This window comes from Sorghum bicolor, chromosome 4, assembly GCF_000003195.3.
Source record: "Sorghum bicolor cultivar BTx623 chromosome 4, Sorghum_bicolor_NCBIv3, whole genome shotgun sequence".
NCBI lineage: Eukaryota > Viridiplantae > Streptophyta > Magnoliopsida > Poales > Poaceae > Sorghum > Sorghum bicolor.
In genome coordinates this window covers 56,138,454-56,154,454 of record NC_012873.2, presented here as the reverse complement: position 1 = coordinate 56,154,454, position 16,001 = coordinate 56,138,454, and the positions used below count along the sequence as shown (strand labels likewise).

Here is a 16,001-nt window from a genome sequence, read left to right as displayed (position 1 = left end):
TGACCCTAGAAAATTCCAGACTCCCGAGGCCGGCAATAGAGATCTCGAGAACAAGGGAGCACAAATCGTCTTGACCCGGCACCACCATGTGCCTCGCGGCTCAGTTCAGATAAAAGCTCCACGTACGTCCCCAAGAGAAGACGCTCAATGCGGCGATCAACTTTGCCCATCTCAATCTGATCAGATTCCAGCATGCCAGTGGCCACGGGCGATGCTGTCTGAGGAGATGCTCACGTCCCAAGTACCCTCCTACCACCACAAGTTGGCAGGTGGCACAACGGCCTGGCGGATTCCAATTCCAAAACGTCAGGAATCAGTATCACTGACACTTAGATTTAGATGCCTACTCTCCAAGTCCGTGTGAGTCGAATTTTAGATGCCTAAATTCGTATAGTTCACATAGATTTAACTTTAGGTTTCTTTTCATTTTTGTTTAGAAAAAAGGACTAAATAGCAAGCTGATTAAGTCATCATCCAGATTTGAATAAGAATCTTCGAATGAAATAATCACTGAAAGGGGGGGGGGGGGGGGGTAATATCACCAAGGAACGTGAATCAAGAAACGCAGATGCCAACAGATTACATGAAAAGACATCATTCAAATTCAAATTGTATCAAACACAAGACTTTATTTAGATTCATACAGTTCAGAAACGCAATATGGGTACACTACTCACTGTGGCAGACAAGGCTAACCACCTAGAGCTCTTTATTGCAAATATAAGCATGTGCCACACCACAATAGCACAGGTTATGCAGCATAAATAATCTGGCTTGGCTGCTACACAAGATGACCAAGGGCAGCAACTCTAAATCTGATTTGTCAACCTTCAGCATAGCTCATCACAGCATCAGCATTTCATCTTCTTTACCTCTCTTTCCTCGCTCTCATCCACAGCATCAGCTTCCCAGCAGGGGCCATCGGCCTCACCACTATCGCCAGGCTTGACAATGTCACCAGCGAAGTCATGCAGGACTGACCTCGGCGACCCAGGGGTGGCTGCACCCGTAGCAGTGAAGCTCTGATATATGAGCAAGCCACCAGACGGCAGCACCTGCTCAACCATGTTGCTGCAGGCATAGGCCTCAGCTTCCAGTTTCTTCCCCCAGGTCTTTGCATTGTCCCGCTCACCGAAGATAGTCACGGCAACAGAGAACTCAACTGGGCCAAAGCACCTCAGCACCCTCTTAACCAGGTCACCATAAGAAGAAGAGCCTGGGTTGAAGCCCATGACCTCGTAGCTTGCATAGCTGAAGCCATCCTCTGGGGTCACATGAATGGTCGAGAAAGCAGGGCCATGAACAGCATTCATGGAGTAGCCACAGGGCTCGAAATCAAAGTCACAGATCTCCATCTCTGGAATAATGTCCGAGATACCAGAGAGCTTGGTCATCTCCTTAGCACACGATGTGTAACCATCAGCAGATGTCTTGAAGAAGACAGAAGCTTTCTTCTTGTCCAGCCCAGTCATGCACATCTCGAGAGTAACAACAGGCTCCTCAGGGTGCTCAGAGGCATAGTAGACGTGCCACTTCTGCCCAGGCTTTGCAGAATCACCAATAACATAAGCATTACCGCCAGACTTGAGGCCACCAAAGAAGCGATTCAGGAAGGCAACCTCATCAGCAAAGTTCTTGTGTGGGGAAGGCTGTGCATCAGGGAATATGAATGTCCCACGGGAGTATTTAACTGCAGAAAGTGGCAACGAGAGCTCTTTAGCAAGCTCAAGGATCCTCGGAATAGCGAGCAGAAGCTTTGTAGTCCCACAGGTCTTGATCACCATTTTATATGGGTAGACAAACAGGCTTGACTCGGATAAGACATAAGAGTCAAAGTCCTCATTTGAGAGCTCAGACACAATGGTGCACCGTGCAAGGTCAAGAACAGTCTCAATCTGGTCACGTGAGAGCGCACGCAATCCCCTTCCATTGGGATCAGCGAAGACAGGTGCCTCAGAGAAGCTGATCTCAAGGCGCTTCTCATATCCCTCAAACCCAATCGCTGAGACAGGGGGAGGGGCAGCAGCAGCAACTTGCAGGACAGCCATTGTTTCAGAGCAAGATGACAGACAGCCGGGGGAGGAAGACAGGGAGTGGTTTCTTGAAATCTTTTGGTCACTGGAAAGCAACTAGCCAGAGAGATTTTAGGAAGATCAAAATGAAAATGCAGGTGGTTTCTAAGCTACTAGGATGGGGCTGACGAGAGAGGTATCAGGATGGCTTCCTCGCGCACTGCAAGAGATGAAACGACCCATTGTAAGCACCAAATCATAAATAAGAACAGCAATCAAACGTAGAAAGAAGGGAATTGCCCAGTACATACGTTCGAGTAAGCAGCGGAGAACTTCTTGATGCCGCCTGCAGGGCGGAGATCCTCAATGCTGTAGCCAAGGGGAGCTTCGTACATCAGGGAGGAACGACTACTGCTAGACTTCTTCTTGCCACCCTTGGACTCCATTAGCACATCCAATTTACACTGCAGAGAAGAACCAAAGAACTGATGAGAACAGTTGAGTTATTATATGATGGGAAGGAAATATCCATCTTTTCAACAGACGTCATAAGCCATAAAAATCAGAAAGCAATTACAGTAGTATCTTTGAAAACCTAGTGATATTACAGTTAAGACTCTCCAGATCGTAGGAATTTAAGGGCGTACACAAATTACAAAAGGAAAATAATAATTATACGTTATGTAACGGACGAAAAAGAATTTCTTATGATAACTGAGGCATAATTGCGAAATCAATAATCTAGTAATGGAGGCATACACACGACAAAGGCTCTAATACAACCGCATATAAAGATCAGAGAAACTAGAACCACATGTACATAAACCAGACGCCAGAGGGATATCCAAAATTAGCATATTCTCGGCATAATTGAGAAATCAATAATCTAGTAATGGAGTGGAGGCATACACACGACAAAGGCTCTGATCCAACCGCATATAAAGATATGAGAAACTAAACCACATGTGCATAAACCAGACGCCAGAGGGATATCCAAAATTAGCATATTCTCCCACGAAATTAAATGTGACCCTTAAAATTAGCATATTCTCCCACGAAACGAATAACTGAGACGATTAAATGATCCTCTAACACCGTAGCAAAGGAATATATGTCCCCTGGAATATATAATCCCCATCTCGTATCTAATCCCCCGTCACAAATTAAGCAGTAATTCCCTAACCATCTACATGTACAAGAGGATTAGGGTTTCTCAGGAAACCCAGCATAATCAAAGACCAGACCAAACAAACATCATACAGGATCAGATCGCACAACAAGAACAGGTGGGGAGCAGAGATTCTTACAATCCCACGAAGGCCCGGACCTCGCTGCAACTAGCGACCTCGAGAAATTCTGATTTTCCCAATCCGAGGGCGGGGAACCAAGAAATCCCTTCCTCCCTGTTCTCCTTTCCTTTCACCGAAGAAAAAGGAGGCGGCAGCCTAGATTTCTCTCTCGCACCGAAGAGATGGGATGGGATCGATTCCTTTCCTAACGGACAACACGGGTGTTGGGGGGGCTGCGATGCGATGAGAAAGAAGAGACGGGCCAGGCCGTGTATTTATAGGGCCACTATCGGATCCGGGTCGCGTAGAGGCGGCGGCGGTGGCACCAGGTCCACGTCCACTGGACCGCTCGGTCCCCGGATTCGGCACGGCAGCGGCCACGGGCGCTGTGGACCGCGTTCACGCAGACGCAGCAGCGCCCTCTTTCTTCCCGTTTCCGTTGCGTGCCATCGCGCCCCGCCGGGAGGGTGACAGGTGGGCCACCGCCCCGCGCGTCGCCGCGTCTCGCTAGCGGCTTCGGATGTGGGGTGGTGGTTGGTTGTGCTGTGCTGCCCTCCTGTCCTGGACGTGCGGCTCTCCGCGCTCCGCGGATGCGTCCCCGTGCCGACGTGGCGACGTGTGGAGGTGTCTCCTCCTACGCCGTTGGACGGTGGCAGAAGTGATTCGATTCCGCTAGGTGAGGTGAGGTGACGTCCTTATCCTTTGTCTTTGGAGGAGAGGTCAAAAGGGCTTCCGTCTCTCTTTGAAGGTGCCTTTGTTTTCTTTTTCGGCGATCGGGACGGGGGCGGATCCAGTCAGATCACCCTCCCTCGCTCACAGGTCACGGACTGGCTGACTCTATGCTATACAAATCAGCGTTCACCAAAGCCAAAGGCAGCGTGCTGCTCGACAAGATCGACTCGTCACTCGTCAGAAGTCCAAATTTCCTGCGTGTTCGCTGCTCGTGTGTTCCGTGCTCACACTCACACGTCCTATACACGTGGGAGCCCAAACGACGAGGGCCTAGGGGCGCGCCGCGCGGCAAAGCAGGCCTTCAGAGGCCCACCCTAAGGAATCCGGCATCAACCGGCCCAGTTTTGAGATGGGCCACGCGGGCTGCTGATAGGCTTGGTATTGTGCTGCTGGCAGGCCAGATGGGCCGGAACAGCCGCGGTTTTCGGGCGCTGGGGCTCCGGTCTTTCTCGTCTCCTTCAGTTGCGGCTCGGAGGAAGAGAAGCCAATCGAGGTTGACCCGACCGGCAGCCGAGGACCGAAGTGCCCAGCACCACCCCCTCCGCCCTCCGCCCTTCCGCCGCGAACCCGCCGCTGTGTCGGCCCCCTCCCCAGCAAGATGGCCGAGGTGAGATCGCGATCCTTGTAGGCCCTTCCGCTCCGTCTGCTGGATCTCGTTACGCCCGGCTGGTCCTTATTACGGTATATAGGTTTGGCCTTGCGTACCCGACGTCAGGTCGCCGCCGGCACATGCCTCCGGTCTGTTCCCGGTCGAATAGGTGGCGGAGATGCGAGGCATCGTAGGATCGTAGATGATTTTTGTTTTTTTTATCAGCTACGGTATCGTTTTGATTGGGATCAGAAATGCGTGGATGTATCTCCTCATCCGCGGTTACAGATTCAGGTCGGTTAGGGTTGGCGTTTGATACATTTTGCTCCCGAGAACACATCGTAGGCTTGTATCAATTCTCAACCATAACAGCACTGTCTTCAAACATTTCATCGGCGTATTTCTAGGGACCAGTGGAACGGAACATAACGTCATTTTGATACACAGGGAAAGTAGAGGGAAGACGACATAGTGTGCATGAGATTTCTGGCACTAGATCTAATATACGTCTCAATTTGGTGCATGTCAGATTGAAATAATGATATTGTCTCAAGTTATTCTTATTCCTGTTTTTCCCTCAATATATCATGGAACTTTTGTTTTTGTGAGTCATCATTGGCCTGCCCGGCCTGCCTATTATGGTACCGCCATATGCATCCTCAAATCTGAATGATTTTTTTTATTAAGCTGTATTTGTTACTGTCTTTCTAGCTTCCACCATATGTTAACCTCTACAATTTTTGGTTATGTATATTGCTGATTGTAATTTATATAATAGTCTGGTTTCATCCTGACTTCTTACTGTATTATCCATTTCATCATTTAGTATCTACAAACTTTACCAAACTCTTCAAATCGAGAAAAACTAATCTTTCCTACGCTGTCATGATTCGTGAAGTCCAATTTTTGTTCTGGAAGTACTCTCATTTCAGATTCGCTATGCAAATAGTCTCATCTTATCAAATGTTTTCTTTTACAGCTTCTTTGTTTTACGACAGACTCTCAGAAGTGTGTTGTTTATGTTGTGTTTCTCTTCTCTCACAAGTTCATTTATTTGTTTATATGCCAGATTGAGATAAAAACAGCACCTGCTGACTTCCGCTTCCCTACAACAAACCAAACAAGGCATTGTTTTACTCGCTACGTCGAGTACCACAGGTATGACTGCATACTATGTGTTAGCTTAACGCGTTATAATTTTTCCACATTTTGTGCTTCAACTTTTCTAGTCAAAACAACACACTCCTATTTTTCTTACCAATTACTGCCACTCTCACGGAATTCAGGTGTGTGAACGCCAAAGGGGACGATGCTGGTGATTGTGAAAAATTTGCCAAGTATTACAGGTCCCTTTGCCCTGGAGAATGGGTGAGTATTTCTTTTTCTTTTAACTGATCCTTTCGAGTAAGTTCTCCCTCCGTCGTGAAATGATAAGCATATTTGAGCAGAGGACAAATCATACAAAGTAGATTGTGTGACCCTTCATTTCTCTTATAGTATGCTGTCATATGCTAAAAAATCAATATTGTCTCAGAGGCATTTTGAACGCACATCTACTGATGCAAATTTTATGCCCTAAACTTGCATATATATGTCTAAGTGTTTGTCAAATTTTGTTTATTGGATTTGTCAGCACCATGTTTTTCTTTTATTATTATTTTTGGTTCTGCAAATCATGAACTCATCAGGATGTTTCAGTGGGCGTATTACGTTGCTATGTGTGATTTATCTAGTTAATATCCCTTGCCTTGAATAATCTTTTGCTTCTTAAAACTCTTTTCAACTTGGATGTCAGCACCAAGTTTTGCTTGTGGCAGTCTTAAGTTATCTTTGTTCAGTGTCATGACCAGACATGGCAACGGGGAATTCCCCGTGGGGTATTACTTCCCCATTCCCGTCCCCACGGGGCTAAATTTCCCTGTCCCCGTCTCCGCTAAGGCTCACAGGAGACGTTTTGTTCCCATCTCTGTGGGGAATTCATCCCCGCCGGGGACTCCGTTCCGACTTCCGAGTACAATATCAAGAACAGTTTCTCAAATCAACAGTCCAAAAACATGAAAATACCAAAAATGTATCTTGCAACAGCATCAAATAGGATTGTAATTTACAAATCACAGCTCACAACCACAACTCCCTAGACGGAATCACAATGCAGATCTCACAAACAGAAAATTAATATGGCTCAGCACCTAGATGTTTCCTTCCAGACTGAGCAAAGAGAGAGTAGAAAGAGAGCATTCCTGTAGACCAAGCAAAGAGAGAGTAGAGAGAGAGAACATTAAGTGTTTGGCCAAGGCTGAGATCACGAGGTCGAGGTCACAGTTGTGACAAACTGGAGCGCGAGCCTGCGGGACTGACAGACACGGCTGGCCATGGAACAGGCAATGTGATCCTATGCGCGCTGGGTGTTGGTCGGAGGTGCTGCTGCGCCGGCCACTGCATTTGCGAGTCATGCCGTAGTTGCTGCTGGCATGTGCACCTAGTGCCTTGGGTTGCGTGGCAGCTGCAGGACTGGAGGATTTGGCGATGTCCTGGACTTAGGTTTTTACAAATCAGAATATATACTGAAGCCTATAATGAGCCTTGGTGAGCCAATTTGAGATGCACATCAGAGGGTGCGTTACTTCATACTCTTAGCGGGGGCGGGTTCGAGGGGATCGGGGTCGGGGGATGGATAACCACCAGACCCAACAGGGGCTGTTTCTCTGGCAATTGAATTCCCACAGGGATAAAATTGACTCCATCTCTGTCCCCTAATAGGGGAATTAGCCGTGGGGATTGGGGATTGGGCCCCATTGCCATCTCTAGTCATGACCCAGCCAATGGTTTGTTATCGATCAGAATTTTGTTTATCAACTCCAGTTCTTCATGATCTATCTTTTCAATAACATTTCCCTTCTTAGTGACCGTATTCTTGAGTTGTCGTTTAGTAGGCCATACTTATGCAAATTTTCACATCAGAAGGAGGCGTCTGTGTATTTATCTTAACTTCTTTTTATTAATCATGAGGGGCATATCTACACATTTACCTTCACTTGTTTTGCCACTCAAATGCACAATAAGAGGTTCTTAGAGCAACGGATTACCAATACCTTTAAAGTGGATAGGGGGGGAGAGAGGGCGGATCTCCTAAATTGGGATGGAGGGGGGGGGTATTTTGAGTTACTTAAAGCTTTTAGGTATTGGGGATAGGATGAGTAATCTGTTGGAGCAACCAAAATATGCATATTTTTTGGTGTTGGGGGAGATATAAGTAATGTGTTGGAGATGCACTTACACATTTACCTTGACTTGCTCTATATTCTCTTGGCCCCTCCTCTTCTGGTTATCACCACTTACCGTGTGTTTGGTTGGGGGTTGGGTGGGTTGGGTTGGATCCAACCCAGTTTTTGGGGACGGAGCCAACCCAAAAGAGTGTTTGATTGTACTTCGATTTTGGGACAGACCCAACCCGTTTCAGTGTTTGGTTGAAGGATTGGGGACGGAGCGGCTCCGTTCAGTGTTTGATTGAAGGAATTCAGTGTTTGGTGAACATCAACCCGGCTGGAGCGGCTCCGTCCGCCAGATTTTGACGGACGAGTCCAACCCGCATCTGAGAGGAATATTCCACTCTGGAGCCAACCCAACCCTCCCATCCTCCAACCAAACAGCCACGGGAACGGGTTCGCTCCGACCCGGCTCGCCCCGCTCTCCAACCAAACACACGGTTAGAGATGCATGCAAGACCTTATGATATGTGCAGCTCTTGAATGATATATTCTGAATGTCCCTGTCCTTGATGATGAACAGTTCTAGGTTCTGGGAAAAAATGTCGTTCTTCTCTTTTTGAGGTTTCTATCTTTGCTTCTTGTGTAATGGAGGCGATGGATGTTGGAATGATAAAAATTGAAATTATTTGTTGTCGGTGCCTTGGTGGAGTGTCATTATAGCATAACATGGGCTGTTTCCAGCTAAACTCACACTTTTCTTCCAAATTAGTTCAGGAAGGAGTCTTACTTTACCTTCTTCCAAGTGAAGCTTTGTTTAGTATTGTTCATCTGCAGACTACTATTGTTTTTCGGTGCTGGGCAGCCTTCAATTGGTGGTTATCAGATGCGTTATTTGGCTTTCAGAAGCTTTCATAGATTTAGTCCACCCTGATACCATACTGAAGCAATTATATTTTGTCCAAGTTTGGAATCCAGTTTAAATAACGCATACTGAATATCAGAATGCTTCAAACTTGCCATATTGGCTCTGGTCAAGCGTTTAACATTAATTTTCTAGTGGTTCCTTCTACATTGTATTCCTGTAATGTAAGCCATATAGAGGTCTCTTGTGTTTGATTATTTGCTTATTTATTGTATTGTATTTTCTCCTTGTATCTGTCAATTAGTTGTGTTTGCTTTCATTGAAATAATCATAAGCTTAGTTTCCCAAAAAAAAAGAAATAATCATAAGCTTACTGTTTGATATAGGTTGAGAAATGGAACGAGCAGAGGGAGAGTGGGACGTTTCCAGGACCTCTCTGAATCTACTGCCCGAGGCCTCCCCTTGGACCAGTCAACAAGTTGGCCAGTCCTACTGTTCCATTCTGCATTCCTACTTTCAGAATCGTCAATGCCTTTTGTCCCTTGCTCTTCAACCAGTCACCGCAAAACTGTTAGTGATGCTCTCTTTTTGCAGTTCTAATAATTGGCTACAGTTGCCTCACATGCAGCCTTGTTTTGTGTGTGGACCTCATTTTATTCACGTATAAACGTCTGTGAATGAACTTGCATTTCTTTCGTGCCTGCGACTGTGTCGTCCTGTGCTACGCCTTTTGTGTCTTCAATATGCTGGGATTGCAGTAATGGCTGGGAATCAGGGTAGGACAATCATTACATACTGCCCATGAATGTGGGTGTACCTCCTGCAGGGGCTTCGGCCCCTCCAGTTTCTTCAAAAAAAAAATGTGGGTGTACCTTTTCCCGGGTAAATTTTTGAGAGTAAAGCTTTTCTTACCTACTGCGGTCCGGTCTTTGTGAAGAACTAGGAAATTCTAATGAGAAATTGAAGGGTGATTAATCATTTAGGGTCTGTTTGGATCCAACCTGCCAAAAATTAGCACTATGTTTAGATGTTAATTAGAAGTATTAAAGATGAACTAATTTCAAAACTGAATGCATATGCGGTGACTAATTTTAAAATTATCTCTTTGAAAGCTGTTGAATTTATAAGTTAACATAACGGCTCTTAAAGTATCTTTGAAACCTATTTAGGCCATATTTGGATACAAAATATTTTTAGAGTTTTAGAAAAAATACCATGCAAGTGTTTGAATGCGAACTTATGGTTTTGAATACCATGGTACTGCCGAAACTGTGGTCTTTTTGGAGTTTTGAAAACTCCACTCGACCTTTTTTGTCGAAACCGCGGTTCTGCACATGAATGGTTTTAAAACTATAATTTCTTGATACTATGGTTTTTATTTTAATTAATACTACAACATCCAAACAAGGCATCTTTTAGCCCTAGCTGTGTGGTTGGAGAACTATATGCCTATACTAGGATCAAAATAAGACTTTCGTTTGTTTGTGACAAATATTATCCAATTATAGACTAACTAGGATCAAAATATTCGTCTCGCGATTTACAGGTAAACTGTGTAATTTGTTTTTGTTTTCGTCTATATTTAATACTTCATGCATGTGCCGCAAGATTCGATGTGACGGGGAATCTTGAAAAATTTTAGAAACTAAACAAGGCCTAATTTGACCATGCGATGAAAACGCCCTTGATTCTTCTCCACTTGCTGTCGTGCACGCACTGGAGCTGCATTTTACTGGCCGTAGATGCTCCGTCGTTTGAAATCCATCGCGATCTGCAGTCAGTTGTCTGCACACCACCACTGGCCGGCCGCTGCCCGAAAACACTCATCAGTCTGGTCAGCAATGGAGGAGCTGTTGGTGAATAGTCTCTAATGCGCTGTCTTTCAACAGCTTTGCTCGTCCAGAAGTTTATGCACACCGTCTGCAAATTCGTTCGTTCGTTTGTCGCCATCTTCAAGACGCACAGTGGAGCTGCTGCAAATTCGGGGTCCATTTGTCGCCATCTTTGAAGATGCACAGCACAGTGGAGGTGTCACGTAGTCGGAACGTTTGGGTTTAACTGTTGCTGTGCCTGTGCTGCATTTACATCTGACTGCCGTCCTTGACGACTCGACGTCAAGTCTCGCTCTGGCGCTGCCGGGTTCAATCTCAGCAAGCGCGCCTACAGTGACATACAAAATGCTCGGGCATCCGCCACCGTGCATGCATCCTGCCCGCCGCTGCTGGCGCATTCAAGTCGCGGTAGGCTCCACTCCACGATGATGGATCCGAGCCTGCGAGCAGCGCAGCGCACAGGCCGCCACGGCCATGCCTGCGCCGTTTGCGGCACGCGCCGGGGCCATGCATGCACGGATGCACGCACACCGCGCCCGGCCGGCCTGTCACCGTCGTCTCTCTCTCTCGCTATCGACGCTAGGCACGCATGGGCCGTCGCTGCTGCTGCCACGGCCCGGGCCTGCGGTGCGGGCATGCATGCCAGCACGAACCTCCTCTCTTGGCGTGCTCGTGGTGCATGCGCAGCTGCAGTGTTAGCGGCTTCAAACGCTCACTGTCACTCACTACCCATGCCGGGGCATGCGCGCCATGCATTCAGAGCTGGTGGTATTAATAATGGACGGCCACGCTGCGCCCTGCTACTGCATGCTAGCTAGCTAGCTCGGCGGCAGGGAGGGTGGAAAAGGGACGGAACGCCGATCGATCGAGCGTGCAGCTAGGAACACCGGCCGGCTGGCCGCCTGCGCCGGGGGGCCGGCGGTCGGTCGTGCAGCTAGCGGCGCCTAGTAGCCACCATCGATCGCATCGCATTGAGAGCGAGTTGTTGCGTGCCACTGCCATGGCGAGCGAGCGGATCCGGATCAGGCTAGCTAGCTCGCGTGAAGGCGCGCGCCCGCACGTACGCGCCGCCGCCGGTGCCGCTCCTGCTTATTATTTCCCCGTCGGTCACGGAGGCCCGGACGACCGGGCACCGGCCGGTGCGTCCGATGAACGGCTGCTGCGCAGGTTTTCCACGGCAGGTCGAATCGTGCTTGGGCCGCGCGCGTAGATAGCTCGGGCAGCCGGTTAATTTCTCACTGGCGAACGATTAAGTGTGTTGCGATTGATCGACTCCGTGCTGCCGGATCAGCGACGACGCGCGGTGTGGCTGGGATGGTCAATGAGACGTGCATATATATATATATATATAGCTAGCTCGAGTGCTGCTGCACTGCAGCCTGCGCTCTTGGCTCTTCTGAACGTGTGAGGACGGCACGTACGTACGTGCGTGCGAGTCCCATTGGACTCAGCACACGAGGGCACCGCACGCGCGAGGTAGATGTGTGCGTCAACTCGGTTGCAATTTTTCCTGCTCCGTTTCAACGCCTGCCTGCGCCATTGTGTTCCCCTTTTCCCCCCTCAACTTTGCATATGTTATCATCACAGCGATAAATTAAACTCAGCTTAATTAGTGGCGCTGGGCTGACTTTTGTTTGAACAGTTCAATATATACCTGAATGCCTAAATGAAATCAAGCAGTGCATGACATCACTAGGGTCTCACTAAATTACGAACGTTCAGCCGTAACGAAGGAAACGATCAATTTCAGACATATCTTATTTGGAAAAAAAATCCCACTCTTTTCTCTTTTTGGCAACCGGTCAGCAAAGCTCACTGCGCATGCACGCTTCTTCCGCACAGTGCCTCTATATTCATGCACGCTTTTTAAGGATGGGTGACGTCATTGAAAAAGAGAAATAATTATTTCAGAATACTATAACTTCTAAACGGTGTATTTTTTTTTTAATTTCGTCTCCACTGATGTGTTCTATGCGACGAGACGAACAAAACTAGATCCCACTTGCACATGTTTCAAAGATTTATTTTTCCCGCTACCAATTTATGTATATTAACTTACATCATATAACTTATGCCATGAAAGTTATAGAATATAATTTATGCGAAAAACTTAAAATCTTAAGATCTATAAAACACCTTTTATGTATAAAAGTTATTAAACACAAAAGAACGAATTAACTAACTTGTGCCAAAACTACAAACACAAAAGTCATTAACAGACAAATGAATGAACCAAATTTTAGAAACACAAAAATTATGAAACACAACTTATATAAAGTTAGACATATAAGTTATATTTAAAACTTATAAGTTATACAACTTAATGAATGGCTTAGATGTAAAGTTAGGTGTATAAGTTATATTCAAAACTTAAATATACAAATTAGTATCACAACATATTAGTAGAAATATACTAAGTTATATGTTATAAGTTATTCTTATAAGTTATAGCCTATAAATTATATACTATTCTATGATATAGATAAATTACTAATAAAATAAAATTCTTCGATACATATCTAAGTGGGGTCCAGTTTTGTTCGTCTCGTCGCATAGAACACAGTGACGAAGACGAAAATAAAAATAGATATACTATTCAAAAGTTATAACATTTTGAAATAAATGTTTTGCTTTTTTTCAATCTGACATCATCGCTGACGTCACGCATGGGAGGGGGTTAAGCTCTGTCATTCGTTGTTGGATCGTTCGCTCGGAATGAATCTGCTGAACGACCGTAGAAGTGGATTTGAGCATCACTAGCCAGAAAACAGGCATAAAGAAATCAAGCAGTGCATGACACTGAATGCAATGCCTGAAATACAGTACATTCAGAAAAAAAAACAACTAATTTCACTTCCATATCATATATAATTACACCGAGTAGCAAAGCTTATACTAATTAATAAAGTGTGCTGCCTGCTGAAAGGCAATGCACGGCTAGCAAATACATCACAAACTTCCATAAATTTTCACCGAATAGCAGAGTTCATGCGGAAGTGCAGCTTAAGGGCAAACAATGCACAGCAGCACATGACGAGTAAATACTTCAGGAACTTAAAATTCCGGTACACCGAACACGGCAGTGTTAAACGAAAGTAGCTAGTCGTTGTAGCTAGTTATTAGCTGCATGTGTTACAAGCTCAAGAGGGATAGACGGGGACGAGAAATACAAGAGTATTGATAGACGCGAGATGGCGAGAGGCAGGCGTAAGAACGAGAGACACATGAAGTAGGAATTCATCCTCTAGTGAAAAGTCTTGCAAGGTCAAGAAGATCTTTGTAGACAATTTCACTAGATGGTGAAGCAATGATAGATGAGCGTGCGACCGTGTAGAAGCGTAGCACGGGAAAGACAGGCAGTGGTAGAAGAAGAAGCTCGGCGAGGATAGCGCCGTCACAGAACAGCCGCACCGCAGCGCTGGCAGCTGGGACGAGGCTTCAGCCGCTTCCTGTTCCACCAGGTCATCCAGAGGCACCCCGTGGAGGCTGCGGCAGCCGGCGGGGACGACGACGAATCGTTGGCAATGGCAAACGAGAAGCTTGGGCAGCAGACCGGGAGGAAGCAGCAGGAATGGTGGTTGGGGCTAGGCATTTTGGTGGACATAGGAGAGGTGAGTGTGGAAAGCACGGTGGAGAAGAAGAGCTTTTGCCTGCCTTTATATAGGGCGATAGAGAGTGGGAGGACGGTCCCGGAGGAGTAATGGCCGCGGAGGGCAAAAGAGAGGAAGCAGGCGTCCTGTTAAAAATGTTCCCCGGGCCGGGAGGCGGGACTAGCTAGTTATCTCATCATTTTCTTCTTGAAAGAAAAAGGAGAAATGCTCCACTGCGCACTGCCCTACAACCATACACTCCCAGTCCAGTCTATTACTCCCTCCGTTCCAAAAAGAATGTAAATCTTGTTTCCCGAGAAGTCAAAAGATCTTTAAATTTGACCAAATTTATATAAAATATTATATACAGTTACATCTCCAATCAAGTTTATTATGAAAATATATTTCATGACTAATCTAATAATATTTATTATACATTATAAATATTAATAGTTTTCAAATTATATTTGGTCAAAATTAAAAATCTTTGACTTCTCGGGATGCGAGAATTATATCATTTTTGGGACGGAGGTAGTAGTAGATATCTATAACCTTTTTCTTTTTTCAGATTGCTTCCGTATTCATTCAAGTGAACAAAGACAACAATTTAAAGCAACACTTGCTTCATCTCCACTTGCTATATATGATCAGTTTTAATTTCAGAATCTGGCATAAAGTTGTGTAGCCAAAACATTTTTTGAAGGATCTCTCCCGGCAAAAAGGCCTTTGCTGACTTTGTTCTCTGTGCAATCTCTGGTGCTCCACCTAGTGATCATGAACTTCCTTGGATATATAAGTAACTGGCATACCAAGTGGTTAAGATTTGTAGACCACATGGATAAGCAACTGTCAAACCAGTGTAGCCCTAGAATTTGGTCATTGAACAGTATGTTTTCAAAGTTAGGAAATGTCATAATCTTGACTGTGCAATATGGCCTCTTATAGATTACCCATGTAAGCAGAAGAAATTTTGAATCGAATGGACAATTTATTTTGCTTGGTTGATCTATTGTTGGCAATGTAATAGCACGAGCATTTGCTTAAGTTGAGGGAGTGGAAAATACATGGTACTTCACTTTGATTGAAGTATTTCACTTACGAGCAATTGTTGTTTGCCATGCAATGTTAATTTCCTTGCTTGCAGCATGGGTCTGTTTGGTTTGCTCCTGCCCAGAGCCGCTTGGTGTAGGCAATGTCCTAGGTGTCTGATTTATTTTCGGCACCTGGGTTGAGTCACTGCCTCACAAGCGCTCAACCAAACATGGTTGAAATGCATCTTCTATATCACATTTGGGCTGCCGCAAGCTTGTTCGTTTGGCTGATAAGCTATGGTAGAAAGTATTATTGGATGATTTGTTGTGAAAGAAAAAGACTGGCTGGCAGATTCGGCTGATAAGCTCAAACAAACAATTAATTAAGTCTAGAGTAGTCGGAGCTATTTTTAATGTAGAGGAGTTGGGGCCCAAAAAAGGTGTTTTCTTCCTGCTCCTCCTCACAAACCTAACATAAACTATTACAAAACTAGCTCATGAGTTGTTTTGTTGCCCAAGATGATTTGCAAAACGTCTTCATCTCCACTAGAAAAGTTGCTCCACTTGAGGAGTCAGAATTCTTTTAGGAGGAGCCAGAGCCTTAGCAAATGGGACCTTATTACTACACATTTTAAGTATAAGTTGATTTGATATATATACCTTTTGTTATGCACATAGATATACACTATATCTAAATACATAGCAGAAGTAATGTATCTAGAAAAGCCAAAACGTATTATAATTTGAAACGGATGGAGTAACTCTCAGTAACTGTGGCAATGACATTGTAATTTTTAAACATCATCTATATGTATATACTCTCTCTCTCTCTCCATAATTATATGCAATTCTCAC

The 16,001-nt window shown here is 45.5% G+C and overlaps 2 protein-coding genes across 2 annotated transcripts; one reads left to right on the top strand and one right to left on the bottom strand.

The window, feature by feature from the left end:
- Nucleotides 580–3,561, bottom strand: LOC8059669 (S-adenosylmethionine decarboxylase proenzyme). The gene is made up of 3 exons (XM_002452387.2): nt 3,320–3,561; nt 2,324–2,476; nt 580–2,232 (listed from the first exon to the last, which is right to left on the bottom strand). The coding sequence occupies exon 3, from the start codon at nt 2,046–2,048 to the stop codon at nt 852–854; it is 1,197 nt and encodes a 398-aa protein (XP_002452432.2). The 5' UTR covers nt 2,049–2,232; nt 2,324–2,476; nt 3,320–3,561; the 3' UTR covers nt 580–851.
- Nucleotides 4,483–9,394, top strand: LOC8072449 (cytochrome c oxidase subunit 6b-2). The gene is made up of 4 exons (XM_002454113.2): nt 4,483–4,640; nt 5,692–5,780; nt 5,909–5,990; nt 9,080–9,394. Exons 1-4 carry the CDS (start codon nt 4,632–4,634, stop codon nt 9,131–9,133), a joined length of 234 nt encoding a protein of 77 aa, XP_002454158.1. The 5' UTR covers nt 4,483–4,631; the 3' UTR covers nt 9,134–9,394.

What these genes read in the sequence shown, in the direction of transcription:
- LOC8059669 (XM_002452387.2), bottom strand. Translation starts at nt 2,048, where the DNA reads ATGGCTGTCCTGCAAGTTGCTGCTGCTGCCCCTCCCCCTGTCTCAGCG.
- LOC8072449 (XM_002454113.2), top strand. An exon ending in CGCTACGTCGAGTACCACAG is followed by an intron (nt 5,781 to 5,908) that starts GTATGACTGCAT and finishes CACGGAATTCAG; the next exon opens with GTGTGTGAACGCCAAAGGGG. An exon ending in CCCTTTGCCCTGGAGAATGG is followed by an intron (nt 5,991 to 9,079) that starts GTGAGTATTTCT and finishes TGTTTGATATAG; the next exon opens with GTTGAGAAATGGAACGAGCA.